This window comes from Lepisosteus platostomus, chromosome 2 (assembly GCF_059453375.1).
Source record: "Lepisosteus platostomus isolate fLepPlt1 chromosome 2, fLepPlt1.hap1, whole genome shotgun sequence".
Lineage (NCBI taxonomy): Eukaryota > Metazoa > Chordata > Actinopteri > Semionotiformes > Lepisosteidae > Lepisosteus > Lepisosteus platostomus.
In genome coordinates this window covers 17,982,502-18,001,068 of record NC_142612.1, presented here as the reverse complement: position 1 = coordinate 18,001,068, position 18,567 = coordinate 17,982,502, and the positions used below count along the sequence as shown (strand labels likewise).

The 18,567-nt window shown below is 38.2% G+C and overlaps 1 protein-coding gene across 24 annotated transcripts in view; it reads left to right on the top strand.

Annotated features, from left to right (window-relative positions):
* mycbp2 (MYC binding protein 2) overlaps nucleotides 1-18,567 on the top strand; it is a 104,909-nt gene that overhangs the window by 26,403 nt on the left and 59,939 nt on the right. For 15 of the 24 annotated variants that reach the window (XM_088602060.1, XM_088602040.1, XM_088601951.1 and 12 more), the window contains exons 8-22: nucleotides 41-112; nucleotides 770-866; nucleotides 1,940-2,013; nucleotides 4,930-5,068; nucleotides 5,883-5,959; nucleotides 8,750-8,954; nucleotides 9,311-9,475; nucleotides 9,912-10,070; nucleotides 10,529-10,733; nucleotides 11,611-11,756; nucleotides 13,193-13,297; nucleotides 15,452-15,574; nucleotides 17,388-17,507; nucleotides 17,885-17,966; nucleotides 18,399-18,516. In XM_088602060.1, coding sequence (XP_088458186.1) covers nucleotides 41-112; nucleotides 770-866; nucleotides 1,940-2,013; nucleotides 4,930-5,068; nucleotides 5,883-5,959; nucleotides 8,750-8,954; nucleotides 9,311-9,475; nucleotides 9,912-10,070; nucleotides 10,529-10,733; nucleotides 11,611-11,756; nucleotides 13,193-13,297; nucleotides 15,452-15,574; nucleotides 17,388-17,507; nucleotides 17,885-17,966; nucleotides 18,399-18,516 — 1,887 coding nt within the window. The remainder of the gene's footprint in view (nucleotides 1-40; nucleotides 113-769; nucleotides 867-1,939; nucleotides 2,014-4,929; nucleotides 5,069-5,882; nucleotides 5,960-8,749; nucleotides 8,955-9,310; nucleotides 9,476-9,911; nucleotides 10,071-10,528; nucleotides 10,734-11,610; nucleotides 11,757-13,192; nucleotides 13,298-15,451; nucleotides 15,575-17,387; nucleotides 17,508-17,884; nucleotides 17,967-18,398; nucleotides 18,517-18,567) is intronic. The other 9 variants (XM_088602051.1, XM_088602075.1, XM_088601940.1 and 6 more) reach the window with 5 other exon arrangements.

Sequence of the window (18,567 nt, the reverse complement as noted above, 5' to 3'; positions counted from 1 at the left end):
AAAACCTGTCAAATAATACTCAACATCATTAATCTTTCAGGGCCACGTATATAATTCTACTTCTCGCATAAGAAACCGAAAAGAGAAGAAGTCATGGCTGGGCTTTGCACAGGTATCTACTGCAATCTCAGTGAAATTCATTTACTTTTGTAATTGAGTTTTTTCATTGTTGACTTAAACATCAAATCTGCTTAAAGAGATAAGAGCAGGGAGCTGCGTTAGTCTACATTGGAACAAGTACATTTTAAATCCGCTCTCCAACATAAGAAAAAAGAGAACATTTTAGCTGTGGAGCTATCCACACCTAAAGAAAGACTCCATAACTGAAATGCTGTTTTTCTTCCTTATTTAATTTCATTGTGGAATTAACCTCTACTTGTTGCAGAAATACTTGAAGCATTAGTAATTTTTAAATTCGTTATAAATTATTTCTAATTTATTGATCATCTACTTAAGTAAATGTCCTCTTACAATATTGGTGAAAAATCATGTGAATTCTTGTTGCACAAGCACTGTTTTTGTCATTAGAATGCAGTGTAGTGGCTGCCTTGTCATATTAAAATCATCAGCTTTGGCATAGAGTTCACGTGAGTAGAAAATAGTTCAGGCTCATAAATGTCACAGACTTGTAGCTTGGGCAAATGCAGCATGCCGTTTTATATTTTTTACTGAAAGTTATTGGCTCTATTAGGGAAAAACAATGTTAAATTCATAACTGGACGATATATTTTTACAGCTTTCTGTAACTCTTTTACTTGTGCTGCTTCAGGGCTGCTTGTTGTACAGAGATATGAACAGCCATAGCATGAATGCTATCAAGATCAATCCTGAGACCTTGGAGCAGGAGGGGGCCATCACCATGCCTGGTATGGAGCACTTCATTGTGGAGCCTTACAGTCATCTTCACCTCTGTAGCCAGTTAGCTAATGTGCAAAGAGAACATGTCACAGTGTAGTTTTGCTCAAGTTAGCTAAATGTTTTAAACCTCCTATATGTCTTTTTTGTTAATAATTAAGTAATGTTAAGTACCACATAGCAGTTTGTTATGTCACTTTAAATGGAATCCATTAGCTATATATATTTTTTTTTACATGACCTAAACCTGTATTTCTCAGTTTCTGTTTCTGGAATGCTCCAGAAATAAAGCATTGGCAACATTGATATCTTGATATATTTCTCTCCTGTTTTATGCTGAAAAGGCCAAAAAGGCTTGCCAAAATATTTTCATAGAAAGTGCAAATAAGAGTAACAAGATTAAAAAGAGAAAAATACATTGTGATGCCACTCGGGGCAACTCGCAGCAGAGGCAACAGTTCTATGTGGGTCCCTGACCAAAGATAAACCCCGACTGAGGTTTGAAATGAAACTTGTTTATTTAAAAGGCACTATTTATATTACCACAGCAACAAAGGCAGGTAATTCTGTCCAAGGTGATTAGCAGAGGTGCTTGCCCTCAGCCTGAAGGCGTGCCTATTAGCCATGTCAGCAGCAATAATGTGGCTGGTGTGGCAATTCCACAGCCTGTCTTCACCCTGGAGGAGCTGAGTGGCTTGAGTTTTCAGCTTGATGGCTGGCTTAGCAGTATATCAGCCTGTGTGTTACCAGAGGCTGATGTGAAGATCCTGTGTCACTCTTATTCTGGCTTCTTCTCCCATATGCCTCGTTCTATTTCTTGTTCCGAGCTCTATTTATGTGTACTGGAGCAGGGTGCACAGCTGATACCTGCTCCAGTGATTGCTCACGTCCAGCCTCGTGGATACCACATGTCCTGTTGCCCTTCTTGGGCAGGGGTAAAGCTTGTAAACAAAGAGGCCTCGGGAAAGTAATGCCCTACAGTGATGGTCCCTTGTGGCATCACAGCATTCATATATCACTTATGATCCCTGTGTTGCACTTTTCATGTGTAATAATCAGATTTTTTTCCCTTTTTTTCCCTCAGTGCTCCAAGCTGATGCGCAGAACATTGTTTTCACGGATGGAGAGTACGTCAATCAAATTGCAGCATGCAGAGATGTAAGAACATCTAAAAATCTGATTCACTTCCACTTCATATTTTTGTATGGGAAGTCCTTTTCTTTTTATACCCTTCCGATCAGAATTGGCTGTTTATTTTGGCTTGTCCTTGCAACCCCTGTAACAGCTGCCAGTATGGGAGTAAGAAGTAATATGAATTCTGTCACTCAGCTTGCTCACTTTTTTTTCAGCCACTTGCAATTGACAGCTGAGAGCCCCATAGTACCTTATAGGAGAGTTTTCAGCAATCAGAGAAGCAGCAAGTCTCTCGCTGATGTCAGTGCAAGCTGTCAAGCCCTAGGGTTCACAGTTGCTTAGCAACCCTGGATGACTCAGCCAATTATGCTTTGCAGTTTGAGGAGTCCTGAACTCAGCTAGCTTAATAAACCAGTGATGTTGAGATTACAGGGTGCAAACTATGCTCTTGGTATGGACCTTTGTGAATTGAATTTCCTGGGGGCTGTTTTGAACTGATTTGATTGCTATCTTTAGGTTTTCACCTCAAACAGGTTTTGACACTTCACAGCAGCATGTTACTGTGCATTGTTCTAAATTTCTATGCCGCCAACAATGTGAGTGTAGTTGATGATAAAAGCTTATGCAGCCGTTGTCTTCCTTTCCAGCTGCAAAGAACATGCGTCTAATCATGAATTTTATCAACAATACTGTGTATGGCTGAAGGAAATACTAGGGACCATGGGGATATGCTATGAGGAGCATTATCAACTTATCTATCAATATCTGCATTATTCATGTTTTCTGTTTTGGTGAATACAGATTTATTTTCTAAACCAGTCTTGCATATGTTCATTTTAAATAGATTTATTTCATTCTGCCAATTTGGTAGCAGTGTATGTGGATTTTTTTTCTTCCAGTTATAGGCAAAGTCAAGAATTATCAACCTCCTTTTGTCTTAAAATAGAATTGCTATAATTTCAGACTCATTTGTTCTGTCAGCCCATGTTTTTATTGAATAAAGCATGAGACAGAAGGACATTAGTTTGTTGAGCTCCTATAGTTACATCCACACAAGAACTGGTTTCTCTGAGGGATTTGGCAGGTTGCTAGGTGACAGCTTGAAGCAGTCAATCCTGAAAAATACTTAGTGTGCTTGGCTATGTGGAGGTAAGGAAAGAAAAAAAGAGGGCTTTAAGCTTTTCAGTTTATTGACATTAAGATAACTTGTGACCATTGTCACACAATAACCCGGAACCTCTCAAGGAAACAAACATTGTAGAGTGTAATATATAGCTGGATCTTCTTTGGGACCCTGGAATGCACTTTATTCTTGGTAATGATCAGAAACACATTGTCCACAAATGCCCATACACCCATATTTTAGATTGGTTTTGGTTTTCAGATCTCATTTTTATAATTGTTCTCTTGACCCTTCTTTGATTGCCTGATTCCTTTGACATCTTCTTTTTACCGTGTTAACTACCTGATGTTGTGCTTCGGGAGCTATGTGAGGCAGTGCATCATGCTAAAGCTGTAAAGCCTGGGTGTGTTGGGGGAGGGGCAGGAAGAATTTTAAATATTTCTTGATTCATCTTAACAGAAAATTGTTATGCAGAAAGGAAAGTGGGGGAAGGGAGAACTTTGAAATTCATGTATCTGCTTTGAAATAATTTGCATAGCAATTTCTTCAGAAGTAAGCCTGTGGAATTCTCTGAGCCAGCCTCATAAGTGGACCTAAGTGAAGACCCTCCATGTTGATGGAGGATCCCTTATGGGGACAAATGAGATTTTAGTGGTAGAAGCTTGTAAACTGCAAAACCAAGGACTGTATATTAAAAGGCTCCAAAGGGTGTTTTTACTGTGACCAGAATGGCTGATTTCAATATATGTTGTTACTTCACTGTGCGTTGTTACCCCCTCCTCCCTCCCTGTGGTATCACACTATGAAGTCTCTGACTCTTCTCTGCATTGCTGTAAAAAGCCTGACGGGGAATTGATTCCTTTCAACACACTGTACATTTGTATCAATTGTGGAAACCGATGCACTGTTACAGAACAAGCACTACATAAATTGCGATGTCAGACCAAATTCTTCGGCAAGTGTTTACAGAAATATAGCAGCACATAGGAGATTTAAATATTCTTAAGTGAAGCATTAATGTTATGTGAAATTTCAGACATTTTTGAGTCTGTTCTTGTCAGTTTTTTTCCCCACTGAAAGTAGAGCTTGGTAAATGTTTTCTGTGGACTTAAACTCAAAGGCTGTCATCTTAAATATCCAGGCTTTGGTGCAGTAATAGTTATATTTCTGGTCTTCAGATTCTGAGTCTCTTTAATTCCATATAATAGTGACGATCCAAAATAAATCTGCCATGGATGTCAATTCCACAAATTAATGTACAATTGTTTTATTGTTTTCCCTGTAGTCATTATTATCCAAGATGGGAGATTAAAATAAAATTCCCATTTTCATTTTATTTAACAAAAACACTTTCTTCTTAAACCAAATCTGTCATTCTTCCTCTGGAATTTACTGTCCAAAATACATTTTAATTGTTATGTTAGCATTACAAACAATAGAAGAGAGAGGCAAAAATGACTTTTCAGATAAGAAAAATTAAACAAAAAGTGGTAAAATTATCAACAGTTAAGTTTTTTCCAGTCATGTAAAAATTGGTACAAAAAGTATTCTATGACCAGTTGCTGTGATTACGACAGCTCTTAGGCTGTGATTAGTACTGTAGCTCCTATTAGCTATGACGGCCTCTTAAACTTCTGAAAGATGTTTGGTAAAGTATTCTGACCAAGAGGACAAAAAATGGTTCACGCACCCTAATTTGCACCCATTTAAAGGAGTGTATAAAGATGAAAAGGCTGCAGGTATGATTTGGACTCCTAGTTAAGTGCTGTGATTCACAGAAATACAGTATATGATCATAGATTGCATTTGTTTTCTAGGATGGCTTTGTGGTGAGAATCTATGCAACAAGTACTGAACCAGCACTGCAACAGGAGCTACAGCTTAAACTGGCCCGAAAATGTCTCCATGCATGTGGCATCTCACTCTTTGACCTGGAGAAAGACCTGCATATTATCAGTAAGATTTATTTTTTGTAACCTTGTCACAGCTAATCAATGATAGTTGCTTCATATGTTTCTTGTTGTCTTTGGTTCTCATTTGCCATTCCTCCTTTGTCTCTCACTTTGCCGTGTATCAGAAGAAATTGTTTGTTTTTACCATTTACATTATAGCAGACTATAATGGCTGGTAGACGGCATGGGCACTTTTAATAACATGAAATACAAGAAATTAATTTGCTTCTGGTGTACTTTTTTTGGTACCTTAACATTAAAACATGTTCTTTCATGTTTCATTTGAAATGTAAGGTTTGTTTTAAAGTGCTCATTAAGGTGCCCTTTTGGCTGTCTTAAGAACTATGCTTTAAAACAGTATTTTAAATATAAATGGATTCACTGTCCTTTTTGCCACTTTAAGTGCTATAAATGTCTTGAAAGATATTTATATATAAAGCATACTATTAAATATATATTTAACTATTTTAAATAGTCTAGTATTGTTGTATTGCTGTTGAAAAAAGTAGTTTATTATTATCTGAAGTGATGAAGTTTTCCACCAATGAGCTTTAAGAAAGAATTGCAGACTAACAGATGATAGTGTTCAGAATAATATCATCCTAAAATACAAAAATGATAACAGATGGTAATCAAGAAAGACATTTCTTCGGAATTAATGATTTCATTGAAATGTTTAGATCAAATGTTAGTATTTTGTATGGCTTAAGTAAAAAAAATACTCCATGAACCTAGGAATTCATTTTAAGGTTTCAGAGCTGTCTAGATTTCTATTGCTAAGACTTATTTATCAAATCCGTCTTGACCTCTTTCTTCAGGTACAGGGTTCGATGAGGAAGCCGCAGTACTGGGAGCTGGCAGGGAGTTTGCTCTTATGAAAACTGCATCTGGAAAGGTACTGGATTAGACACTAGCTCTTTCTGAAACCCTGGAACTCGCACAGTTTTTTGTGTCAAATTAATTATTCACAAGCTATTAATAATGTCAAAGAAATTCTGTGTAAACAAGTCAGTCCTGTTCCTTGATTGCCTGAAGTGAGTTTCCCATTGTGTACTGATGATCATGTGCTGTTATTTAGTCATGCCCAGACTAGGCTTACAGCCAGTATATCACATCAGCAAGTCTTGCCTTTTTGGGGGAACTGGTATGTGTATTTTCACTTGGAGAAACACAACTATCTCATTTAGTCTGAGATGCAAAGATATTTTGGAAATATTCTATATAGTTGTTTTTGGTTTTATTTAGCGTGTTTTGCTAATAGTTTCTCGCATTTTATCTGTCCGCATGTGCTAGAGTTTACTCTTTAACCTTTTTTCCTGAAAGAATCAGTTAAAGTATCAAACGAAGTGCCAATAAATGTGCACTGTGAACTCAAATGAGTTGAAGTTCAAAGATATAACACTGGTGACATAATAATTGACCAGTTATTGTTTGCTGTATAGAAACATATTCTTGTTTACCATTAGGTATTGGTAGGCAGAAAACCTAAGTAGATCTTGAGACATTCTTCCATGAATATTTAAAAATTCAGAAACTGATTAACCCAAATATTGAAACAGTAGTTACCAGGTGAGTTTGTGTGTCTGTGTAACATCTTTCTGGCTTTCTAGGAGTTATTTGGAGATAAAAAGGTGATTAAAAGATTGATCTAATTTCACGGTTACGTACATGGCCCAATAGATAGAGGATAAGACCTCTTTAGATCAGTTATGGCTTAGGTTTTTTTTATTTTTGCAGAACACATGTAGAGTCCTGGCCCAAGGTAGGTGTGAAATAAGGTATTAATGAATGTGTAGTCATGAAGATTTACGAATAGTAGCTCACCATGTTGACCCAAGGCAGGATGATCTGCTAATGAAGCAAATAACTTAGTTAAATGGCTGGAAACATTTTATTTTTATCCATATTGCTTAGCAATTAGCAGTAGCCACTGCTGGATTCTAAAATTAAAGAAACTGTGTACAAACAACTATAGTGCTTTTGTTTTGTTTTTTTTCTGACTGTATCATGTAATAAATTATTCCACTTTTGGCTATTAATACCTAAATAATTCTCAAATCACTTAGCTGCTAGTTACCAGATGTGCTAGATGGGCCATATGGCATCCACTCATTTTGCAATATGTAATTTCTTATGTTCTAAACTGTCTCTGATATACAGTGTTAATTAACATGTTAAATATTTAAGAGGTACTGGGCTTATATATTTACTCAAAAGGAATAGGTAGTTGTTGTATCCTCTTGATAGAAGTGTTGTGACCTGGCTAAATGAAGCACTTATTTGCAGATGATTAGATGTATATATCGGATGCACAATTCCTCAGTGTAAAAGCTATTAACCATTGTATTTATTCTCTTATTATGTAATCACAGTTTTACACTAGGGATTATTTTGGATTTGTAAACCTAACAAAAATAGAAACTGATGACCTGTGATTTGGCAAAAAGAGCTTGTGGATTATTTGGGATATCCTGCATTCCCTATAAGAGGGCAAATTCAGTTTAGAATCAAAATTGAACAACCTTGAAAGTCAAAGTCAGACCTGCTAGGGGTTTGTCCTGTTAATCAGGGTAATGTTTATTGCCTAGAAAGTGGGTAATACAGAGCCTATCCATAAAAAAGTTTTACGGTAGGCAACCAAGTATTTATACACTAAGTCTTACTTCTGTCACATGTTATAGAAATGATAATTAGAACTAAATTAGTTGACTCTCTAAATGGATACTGTCCTCTATGGGGCAGTCTGTATGGATTTAAGAAAAAGTATCTCAACTAACTTGCTAGCATTCTTGGAACGTGATAACAGTCATGGTTACAAAATGAGCACATGATATGGCACATTTAGATTTTCAGAAGACTTTGATGAAGCTTTTCATTAGAGCTTAATTCTCTAATTGGCATTTAATCTTAATTTGACCTGCTAAATGGAGAGGAAACATAAAGAATGAATGTTACAATTAGGGTGATGAAATTAATGATGAAAGTAAGTGTCTTTGCTGTTATGGAATCAATAAGTGTGATCGGGTACATTTCTGGACTCAAAGCGGCATTTTCCGCTTTGATGGGCTGAAAGAAATCTTTCTTCAGTCTTGAATAAACACTATCAGGGGACGTGATTCAAGTTTTCAAATTCCTCATAAGTCAACCCAGTAGACATCATTAAGCAGAGTGGACCGGAGTGGTGCATGAGAGTCGGAGTACAAGTGAAACTTTATTACACAAAGGATTATAGGAATCTACAACAAGATAGTCATATTCTCAAAGGCAATACCAGATTGTTTTTTTCAAGAAGCATCCTGATATATCAAAAACACAAAACAAGCCAGGTGGGCCAAGAAGCCTTCTCTCATTTGCAGCCCTTCTTGTGCTCTAATATCTAGCATTTTCAGATATTTGCTGTATATTCTGTTGTGATATAAATGCTAATAACACACGCAATATATTAAAAAAGAAGTATTATTTTGAGTGGTAAACCCCAAGTTATGCTGTAAGTTATGATAGTTTTTCTTCTGACTGGCTTTTGGCTATTAGTACCTAAATAATTCTCAAATCACTTAGCTAGATGGGCCATATGGCCTCCACTCTTTCTTTTTAATGATTGAATGATTTAATGTTACTTATGTGAAAATTGGTGTTCGTCTTAATTGTCATGTTAGTGATTTACTTCTCCCTTTGTTTTTCTCAGATCTATTATACTGGGAAGTACCAGAGCCTGGGGATCAAACAAGGCGGGCCCTCAGCTGGGAAGTGGGTGGAGCTGCCCATTACCAAGTCCCCGAAGGTTGTGCAGTTCTCCGTCGGGCACGACGGCTCTCACGCGCTGCTGGTGGCTGAAGATGGGAGTGTCTTCTTCACTGGGTCTGCAAGCAAGGGCGAGGATGGAGAATCAAGTACTTGATTTTATGAGATTTGTTGAAGGATTTCTTGCTTTAAACTTTCTTTGCATGTAGATTCTTGGATCCATTAGCTGCTCACTTGCAGACAATCCGATGAATGGTCACCTCTTATTTGTAGCCTTTCTTACATTCTTGTTTTTTGGGGCAGATTTTTTGTCATTGAGGCAGTCCTGTTTTTAAAGGTTATATGAGTAGAACCTTCCTGCCTTAGTTGTCTACATACTGTAGAAAACGGTTTACCGCTATGCACAACTTTTTACATGCTGCCTGTGTTCGTATATTATGAGACCTCGTGTTGTATGGTTTGAAATCATTTTCTTCAGGAGAGTTTTTTTCTTTTGTATGTCCAGCAAAAAGCAGGCGACAACCGAAGCCCTACAAGCCCAAGAAAATGATTAAACTTGAGAGCAAAATGGCAGTCTACACAGCATGCAACAACGGGAGCAGCAGCATTGTGACGAAAGATGGCGAGCTGTACATGTTTGGGAAGGACGCTGTTTACAGTGACAGTACTTGTACGTACTATCCGCCTTCCAGTAGTTCTAGGTTCCCTTGCGTGAGAGCCGATGAGAGTCAGTAACAGGTTATTCTTTTTCTGTCGGACAGTAAGGTGATATTTTTGGCGGATCATCTGACATACCCCCAGTAACCACTCTTTCATAGCTCATGCGGTACTATGGTTGTTGCTTCGCTTAACTTCTGATCTCTTTGCGATTGACAAGAGTCAACATTGTGTGTTTGGATATGAATGTTAGGGATACAATGTTTGTGCATTGCATTTAGTGGTATGTTGTGTTGTATCTTCAGTATTCCCAAAATATAGATATTTAAATGATACGTTCCTGCGGAATATGTTTTTTTCACCGCATGAGCTTTCTCCGAAAGACCAGAAACTTGAATGTATTTGTATTAGTGTTGTGTGCAAAATACAAATGGTACGCTTCCTTACAGGCCAGGTGACAGACTTGAAAGGACACTTCGTAACTCAGGTAGCTATGGGGAAGGCTCACACATGTGTGCTGACAAAGAATGGAGAGGTGTGGACTTTTGGTGTCAACAACAAAGGACAATGCGGCCGAGACACTGGGTCAATGAGCCAAGCTGGGAAAGGTAAGAGCATGAGAAAACACTATTTCAAACTTGGCTTGCTTTTTTTTGATTGTTTACTTTAATTACTTGTGATTTACCTGAGGGAAAGGCCTTTGTTTTCTGGTTGTCTAAGGAACTTGTGCATCCAATTTTACAGTGCACAGTATACCTTTAAATTGGTATATTTCTCTATGTGATTTATGAAAGCCTTTGGGTGTGATTTGTAGAATGAGCCAGAAGCAATTTAATATGTTTGGACAATTTTAATTTTTTCATTGTGCTGCACAAGGCTATGACTATAAGCCCTGTCTAGACAGCTATACAGTGAGCTTTTTAAACAGCCTTTGATTAGAGCTGCCCATCTACTACCATATTAGACAATTACTTATGGCAGGAGCAGTTTTGTGCACTCTTGAGATCGTTTAGAATTTGAAGTGTGAGGCTGCAGCAGTGACGTGCGCGTCCATGTGGCTGAGCAGGTTTTGGTGTGGAGAATATGGCCACTGCAATGGATGAGGACTTGGAGGAAGAGCTGGACGAGAAGGAGGAAAAGTCCATGATGTGTGCTCCTGGCATGCACAAGTGGAAGCTGGACCAGTGCATGGTGTGTACAGTGTGCGGAGATTGCACGGGCTATGGGGCCAGCTGTGTGAGCAGTGGCCGGCCGGACCGAGTTCCTGGAGGGTGAGTGCTTCGTCTTGCTTCTGAACCTTCGACTTCTTTTGTGTGTGTCCATTTACCTCACTTCCATTCCTGCAGAGACTTTTGCAAGCGAAGCATATTAAGCTTTTTATTTCCATGTATGATCTAATGAAATGCACTTTTCCTAAGAAAAAGTTTCTCATTCATTAATATGCCCTCCAAAGTATTGAAGTCTCATTTACATTTTCTTTAAATGGGGAAGTGTGATTAATTATACAGGCATCCATTGTAGAAAAATGGGGAGTGACATTTTAAAAAGCAGGATGGTGTTTTTATTTATTGGGGAGAGTGTCATCACTGTGGGATTTGTTTATCCAGTCTGTGGGGCTGGACAATGCCAAGGGGGGTGTGGAAATGGAGGGATCAGAGTCACAGGAGGAGGGATGCAGTCTGATGGGAAGAGGCGAGATGTGGGAGAGACATGACAGGAGTGAGATACAAGGAAAAATGGATTTCAGTTAGCTCAGTGATGTTTGTAGACAGGGCCAGCTTTAGCATGCCTGTGTCATTATTGTTTAATATCACCTGAGACTTTTATCCAATCAGGCATATTGTACATTCAAGACAGGCACTGGACTGTAGCAAATGTGGGTAAATATCCTTCATCTGATTTGATGACTTATAAACAATTTTTCGTATAAAGAAGACACTTGTGGATTTTTATTGGTATTTTTTGCGTTGAAGAAGCTCTGTAAATGTAAGCGCTGTTTTAAGAACCTACAGCTCTCGTGTTGGTTTTTATTCATATTTTTCTTTCATCGGTGGTGCTGCTGACCTTTCCCGGCTGCCGATATTGTCGCAGCCTGAGTTATGAAAGTGGGAAACTGATCGCGATTGCTCTCTGTGCTCTTCTCTGCAGCATCTGTGGCTGTGGCTCCGGGGAGTCGGGCTGCTCGGCCTGTGGCTGCTGCAAGGCCTGTGCCAGAGAGCTGGATGGACAAGAGGCCAGGCAGAGAGGGATCTTTGATGCTGTGAAGGAGATGATCCCATTAGATTTACTTTTAGGTAAAGCCTGACATTACATCATACATTGCCCTTCCCCCTCATCTGGACTCAGACCAGAAAATACAAGCTCCAGTTATACTGTATGTAGCTCTTTCCGTGTGAGGCAGTCTAGGTTCCTTTGTTCCCAAGGCTACCATTTTGAGATATGCAAGTTCTATATTTCTCATAGTTTGTTTTATTTAAAAGAAGAGGAGTTTGTTTAAATTCCTTTGTGTTTCCAGCCATCCTTTATAATTTGTTTTTGGATATTGCAGAATAAAATGGCTAATTAAAGTTTATCAATTAGATTATTTCCTACTGTGTTGTGGGGCTGTTGGCTGCCGTGTCTTGTCCAGTTGGAGGAGGAATTGGGTACCGTCCTAAATGTCTATCACTATGGGATCATTTGGAATAAAAAGTGCTACCAGTTTTTTTAATTTAACTTTAAATGCTGCATTTTATTATTATTATTATTATTATCATTATAGTTTCTTACACTTATATAGTGCTTTTCTGGACACTCCATTCAAAGCACTTTACAGGTAATGGGGCTCCCCTCCACCACACATCAGCTGTTAGTGGGGAGGAGAATGGAGTGATGAAGCCAGTTCAGAGATGGGGATTATTAGGAGACCATGATTGGTAAGGGCCAATGGGAAATTTGGCCAGGACACCGGGGTAACACCCCTGTTTTTTTGAGAAGAGCCCTGGGATTTTTAATGACCACAGAGAGTAAGGACCTTGGTTTTACATCTCATCTAAAGGAAGATGCCTTTTTACAGTACAGTGCCCTGTCACTATACTGGGGTATTAGGACCCACACAGACTGGTGTGTGCAGGGTGTGAGTCCCTTACTGGCCCCACTAACACCACTACCAGCAGCAACCTTAGTTTTTCCCAGGAGGTCTCCCATATAGGTACTGACTAGGCTCACACTTGCTTAGCTTCAGTGGGTTTCCAGCAATGAGTTGCTGGTTAAATTAAATCTACATAGATTATAGTAGATATACCAAGATTAATCATTAAAGTGTTCTTTTTTTGAGTGCTGTAACTTGGCCAGACTAGTAAAAGCACTTTCTTGGAGTGTCTTTAACCCAGTTGTTGGAGGTCTGAATTCAGGCTGAATATAAACAGGATTCCCAGAGTGATGAGATGCACTGGACAGCAGTAGCTACACTATTGCTGCTGTGAGTTGCTGGGGGACCTGTGAGCTTGCAGTGTTGACAGTGAGCACAATCAACCTCTCCTGCAGATGCTATGTGATTTATAATGTGCAAAATGGCAAACATATTTCCATTTCAGCGGAGTGTTCACAGTTCTTATTTCCACCCATGGTGATTGGTTAACAGTTCTAAATTTAGAAATCTAAAAAATTTAGAATTTTATTAGTTCTTGTCAGCTCCATCATTCATCTTTGTATGTTTTTTCCCCCAAAATCCACAACTGTTTTATTTTAGCTGTCCCTGTCCCTCCAGGAGTAAATATTGAAGAGCATATCCAAATACGGCAAGAGGAGAAGAGACAAAGGATAAATCGCAGACACCGGCTGGAAGAAGGAAGAGGTATGTCGATCCCTTTTTGTTCAATGAAGAGGCTGAGTGCACAGACTTCAGGTGGAAAGTTCTCTCTCATGCTGGGTGTTGATCGCATTGAAAGAAATGGTAGAGAACTTAACCATAGGTGATAAAGTTACTTTTGAGCATTTGTGGTGAAGTCTGAAAATATACTGGAACACTTTAGAAACAAAAGACATTATAACTCCAGTTATTATTACTCATAATAACATATTCGTACCTGTTTGTGCATTTTAAGAAGTTCTGATATGGCTGTAGAGATGGTAAGAGCTGATGTCTGATTTTTTTTTAATTCCTCTTTTACCTTCCAAGTTTAAAAAGACATTAAATGCGACACATGGAAAACATAAGTATTAGTAGTTATGTGATTTTGATTTTGCACATGTAAATGGGATATTTGCAAGCATAAAAAGTCTGATGTTTTTTATTATATTTTAATGGTGCCTCAGGGCTCTTTTGTCTGATCCATGCTTGTGTGCATTTTGCTGCCAGAGATGTTACAACATAGTTGCAATTAGTGCATTAAGGGTTTTTTAATTCATCCATCATCAATAGGTATCAGCAAAGCAAGCAATTAATAGCTTTTGTGATCAACCTAGACCCAGTCAATGATGTGTAACAACCCATCAGAGACTACCTCAAGTTCAAGTTAAGTTCAAGTTTGTCATTATACTCATATACAGGTATAACGAAATGCTATTTAGCTGTCTCTCAGACGGTAAGAAGTACAAAAAAAACAACAACAATACAAATACAAAAACAATACAAAAAAACAATAATGTTGTCAACCTGATGAAATATTTAAATTTCTTAAAACAATTATGCTTCATGATAATCTATAAACCTATTAACAGTCAAGACAGCTAAGAGCTGCTGATATCCAGTTAAGGAACTCCTGCATCATTTGTTGTGTGATAAAAAGTAACCCCTATAAGACTCCTCTCAGCACATCAATGTAGATAAAAATAGATATTGGTGGAAGGGTGTCGTGGTTCACTTATTTAATAATGTAGTTTTAATACACAGGAGATGGAGATGTTGTAAACAGTTCACTGAGGTGTGTTTTGGTGGCAGAGTGTAATGGTGTGGGTGACAGTTGATCAGAACTTTATCAGTCACTTTGCTTTTTTTATGGTAATTTACTGCACTGTTCTGACTATTTTCAAACTTTGACCACTTGTTTTCTTCTGCCTTGCCCCTGTTTGTGTAACCTGATACAAATTTGGTATAACAATGCAGATGCTAACACTGTCTAGCACCTGTGGGATGAGTTGAGTAGATGTTATACTTCAGTGTGAGACACTAACCGAACTGCTGAAGAGGCAGTGACTTTGCTCATTGTATGGAGGAACATTCCTGTGGTACATGTGCTGTGCATGTTCCATGCACTTTTATCTCTTCTAATGTTTATCTTGAATATGGAATTGTTTCTAAAGTGTTTCAGTCATACAGCTTCCTGTTTGCATGGCACATGCAAATAAAAATCAACAGAGAATTCGGGACGCTTTCCAATGTCGAGAACATTAATTCAAAATTCCCATCTTCCAATAACTTGAGAACCAGCACTTGTCTGGATCAGGTAGAGAAGTCTGTTTCACAGATACCTCATAATTCTGAACTGTAACAGGTACCAAATCAAAAAACAAATTATTACATTTTGTGCATTTGATTATAGCATGGCATTGTAATTTCTTGTTGTTAAGCATTTAAGCATTGATTAAACATGCTTAATTTTTAACTGTGCTACATCTGTTTTTTGTTACTGGCATAATTGGAAATACTGCTAGTTGTAGTAATTCAGCAGATTCTTCTTTGCCAAATTGCCAACACTTTTATGAAGAGAAAAATATTACGGATTATGAATGAAATTGGGCTGGTTTAATTTTTTTCTTTAATTTAATTTTTTATCTTTACAGGCATATTCTTTAGTCTTGAGACAGCATTACAAGCAATATTTACATTATGCTCAGTGGATTGTCATGGGTTTACAGCATGTTTCCGTAAACTGGGTATTATTACGAAGTTAATGCTTTTGAACTGTGGATGGTTTTTTTCTTTGTTGTATTTTCCATATTTTTTAATTTGCCTTGTTTTGTTGACCATTCTTTTTCTCATTTGAAAGCTTTCCCATGCATGTGAAAGTTTCTTTTTCCTCAGGCCCCTTTGTATTTCCTGGTCCCATTTATATGCATCAACGAGAGCAGGCCATAGCCAGACTAGGACCCCTTCAGGCACAGCTAAAGCATAAGCGGGACAAACACAAAGGTACTTTGGTCTTCATTAACAACTAGGAGCAGCCCTTCAGCTCGTCTCTTTAGTTCTCTGAGTTTTTCATTTATAAAAAATCACAAAATTAAGCTCATTTTTCTCTTTTCTGTTCTTAGTGTAAAGTATACCTGAGGATAAAGAAAACCGCTAGTGATTGAATCTGACAGCTAGTTGTCCATTTGCTTATTGACTTTAATCTCTGAATTACTGTATTACATGCAGAATGTTTTGTAGTTTGGTCTTAAGAGGGTCATGATTCCAAATAACAAAGAGACGCACACACAACACTAATGTAACGGATAGTGTGGTATTTCCGTATCACCTATAATCTTAAGAGCTGGTGAGAACAGCATTTGTATTATGTTTACATGAAAAATGTAACGGAGAAATCGTAGAAGCTTTTTCCTTTGTCTTACCCCCATGTTTTTTATTAAAGACGAAAACAGAACGCTTGCAACCCTCTGTAATGTCTATGTGGCACAACGATCACAGGTCACTGTAGCATGTCAGACTTGTCATCACACTGCTTTTCATGCTCTTCCTGCCCGCAAATTCAATGTTGGTCACATTTAATTTTGAAACAGGTGGGTCTGTAGGAGCTACTATTGAGGAGACTTTGATTATCTTCGCTTTGCTCTATGGGGAAACATCAGGATACAGAAGAAATCCACCAAATTTGTTCTTTTTGACTGCAAGAGTGTAGCAGTAGTGCTGGAGAGGCTGTTATATATGTAATACTAAATGTGTTTGTGACATACCATGTTTTCTGATTTATGCATGTTTCTAGGAAACCTAATAATTTAAAAAACTTTTTGAGGGGTTTGACAAAAAGATGTGGCCGGAGATAGAAGTAATTCATGGGTATCTTCACATCATTTGCTTTACATAGACATGCAAATCTGTTCTATTTTGCTGCTCAAGTGACATGTTCTTAAGATAGCTGTGGCCTACCTTAGTAGGAGCTTTCTTTGCCCCTTCTGTCTTAATAATTTTAAAGTACAGCAGTACAGTATTGATATCAGACATTAATGTGTCATTTTGCTGTGTTTTGATGGTATGAGTTGTAGTAAGTTTTTTGAAAAATAGTTTATATCTGTAAAAAAGTAACTTTCTGTCTTTTAAGACGCTTCTTGAAATAATTGACTTGTTTCCATCCTTTGGCCACTTTTCATACAGTTTCATATGAACAAATTTCAATCAAATAACATGAGGATATGAGTTTGAATTTTGTTTTGTTTTCTTTCCGCTGTTTTGGTGGCGCTTTAAGTTATGGACTAATAATTGGATAGCATTCACAGATTGTCACAAATGCGCTTCAGCTCTTTCTTTGTAATTAAACAAGCTGTCTATTGTGAGCTGTTTTTGTAGTGGCTAAAGCAGCTGTAGTGATCTCATCCAATGTGAGAATCACTTTGCTTGTAGCAATAATAGTAACTACTGCAAAAGAGAAGCATTTAATACGTATACTCATGTCTCAGTGCCCTGAATCAAGAGCAAAACATACCAGAACTCTTAATCATTTTAACAGAAATTATAGAGAAGGCATTTTAACTACAGTGAAAGACTGGTGGGAAATGATATGGCTCACAAGGGAGTACTTGTTTTTGGTTTCAAATATATACAGAACCTTGTCTCACCATTGTTTTTCAATGTTATGTTTTAGCTCTTTTTACAGGTGGCAGCAGTGTGTCAGGAGCTGCGTTAGCTGATCAATCTTTGTTCCAATATATACAGTTGCAGAATGTGTTTTTGTCCACAGTGTGTCTCATCTGACCCCATCTTTGCTGACACATTTTCACTCGATCTATAGATGGCAGTGGGGATCGCGGGGACAAGGATGCAAGCAAAATCACCACTTACCCCCCAGGGGCAGTGCGCTTTGACTGTGAGCTCCGAGCTGTGCAGGTTAGCTGCGGGTTCCATCACTCAGGTATGTACCCGTATTTCCATCAGGCGAATTTTATAGTCTTCCTCCAGGAATCTGCCAGTATCTACAGTGCATAACATAATATGTGCTCTAAGTTTCTGTAAAGTCACATTTTTTGTAGTGTAGGCCTAGGGTCACACTTCGATTCCCGCGCTTGACCCCTGTCGTGGAGCTCTATGACATCATGTTTTGAAGGGCACTATAAAAAACTTTCCTTTAAGCTTTCAACATAGAAATATTCACAGGCAGTGTGTGTCTTGTACTGTAAATACATCAAGTGCTGATGAACAAATATATTGTTTCCATTATTAATCTTTGTACAAGTATGAATGCCTGTATTAAGCCTCAATGAGGTAAAAGTCTCATTTGCTTTGTTCCAGTGGTGTTGATGGAGAATGGAGATGTGTATACTTTTGGCTATGGGCAGCATGGACAACTGGGCCATGGAGATGTTAATTCCAGGTAATGCACAGCAAAGATTTGTATTAGTTACACTGCAAAAGCTTAAATATTTATTGATTTTAATTGTGGTAGACAAAATTTCCCAAACTAATAATTCAGCGCGTGCCAAGGTGTAGGACACTGTAATTGAGAGTGGTGGCTAGTGTTGACCTTTTTGCCCTGACTCAATTCCACTTTGAGTTGAGCACTCTGGCCTACCTAAGTGAATTCCTTTGATGAAGCAGTTTTTCCACTTCTCTGTGTGATCCATAGTGTAGTGGGGCTGCAGGTACCTTTTGATTCCTTTGAGTGACATAGGTGGGACAGCACTTCAGTAGTGGATGAAGTGGGTCCTCTCCTTCATATGAGGCAATTGGGATCCCTTGGGATGAAAAGTGCTGCTTATATGCAATGAGTTTATTCTTATTGTTGTTATTTCTAATTGCTCATCAGGGGATCTCCAACCCTGGTACAGGCCTTGCCAGGCCCCAGTATCCAGGTGACTGCTGGGAGCAACCACACTGCTGTTCTCCTAATGGACGGTCAAGTCTTCACCTTCGGGAGTTTCTCGGTAAGAAAAAACAAAAAGATTATTATTTTAGCAAAATGTCCTGTCTTTTAT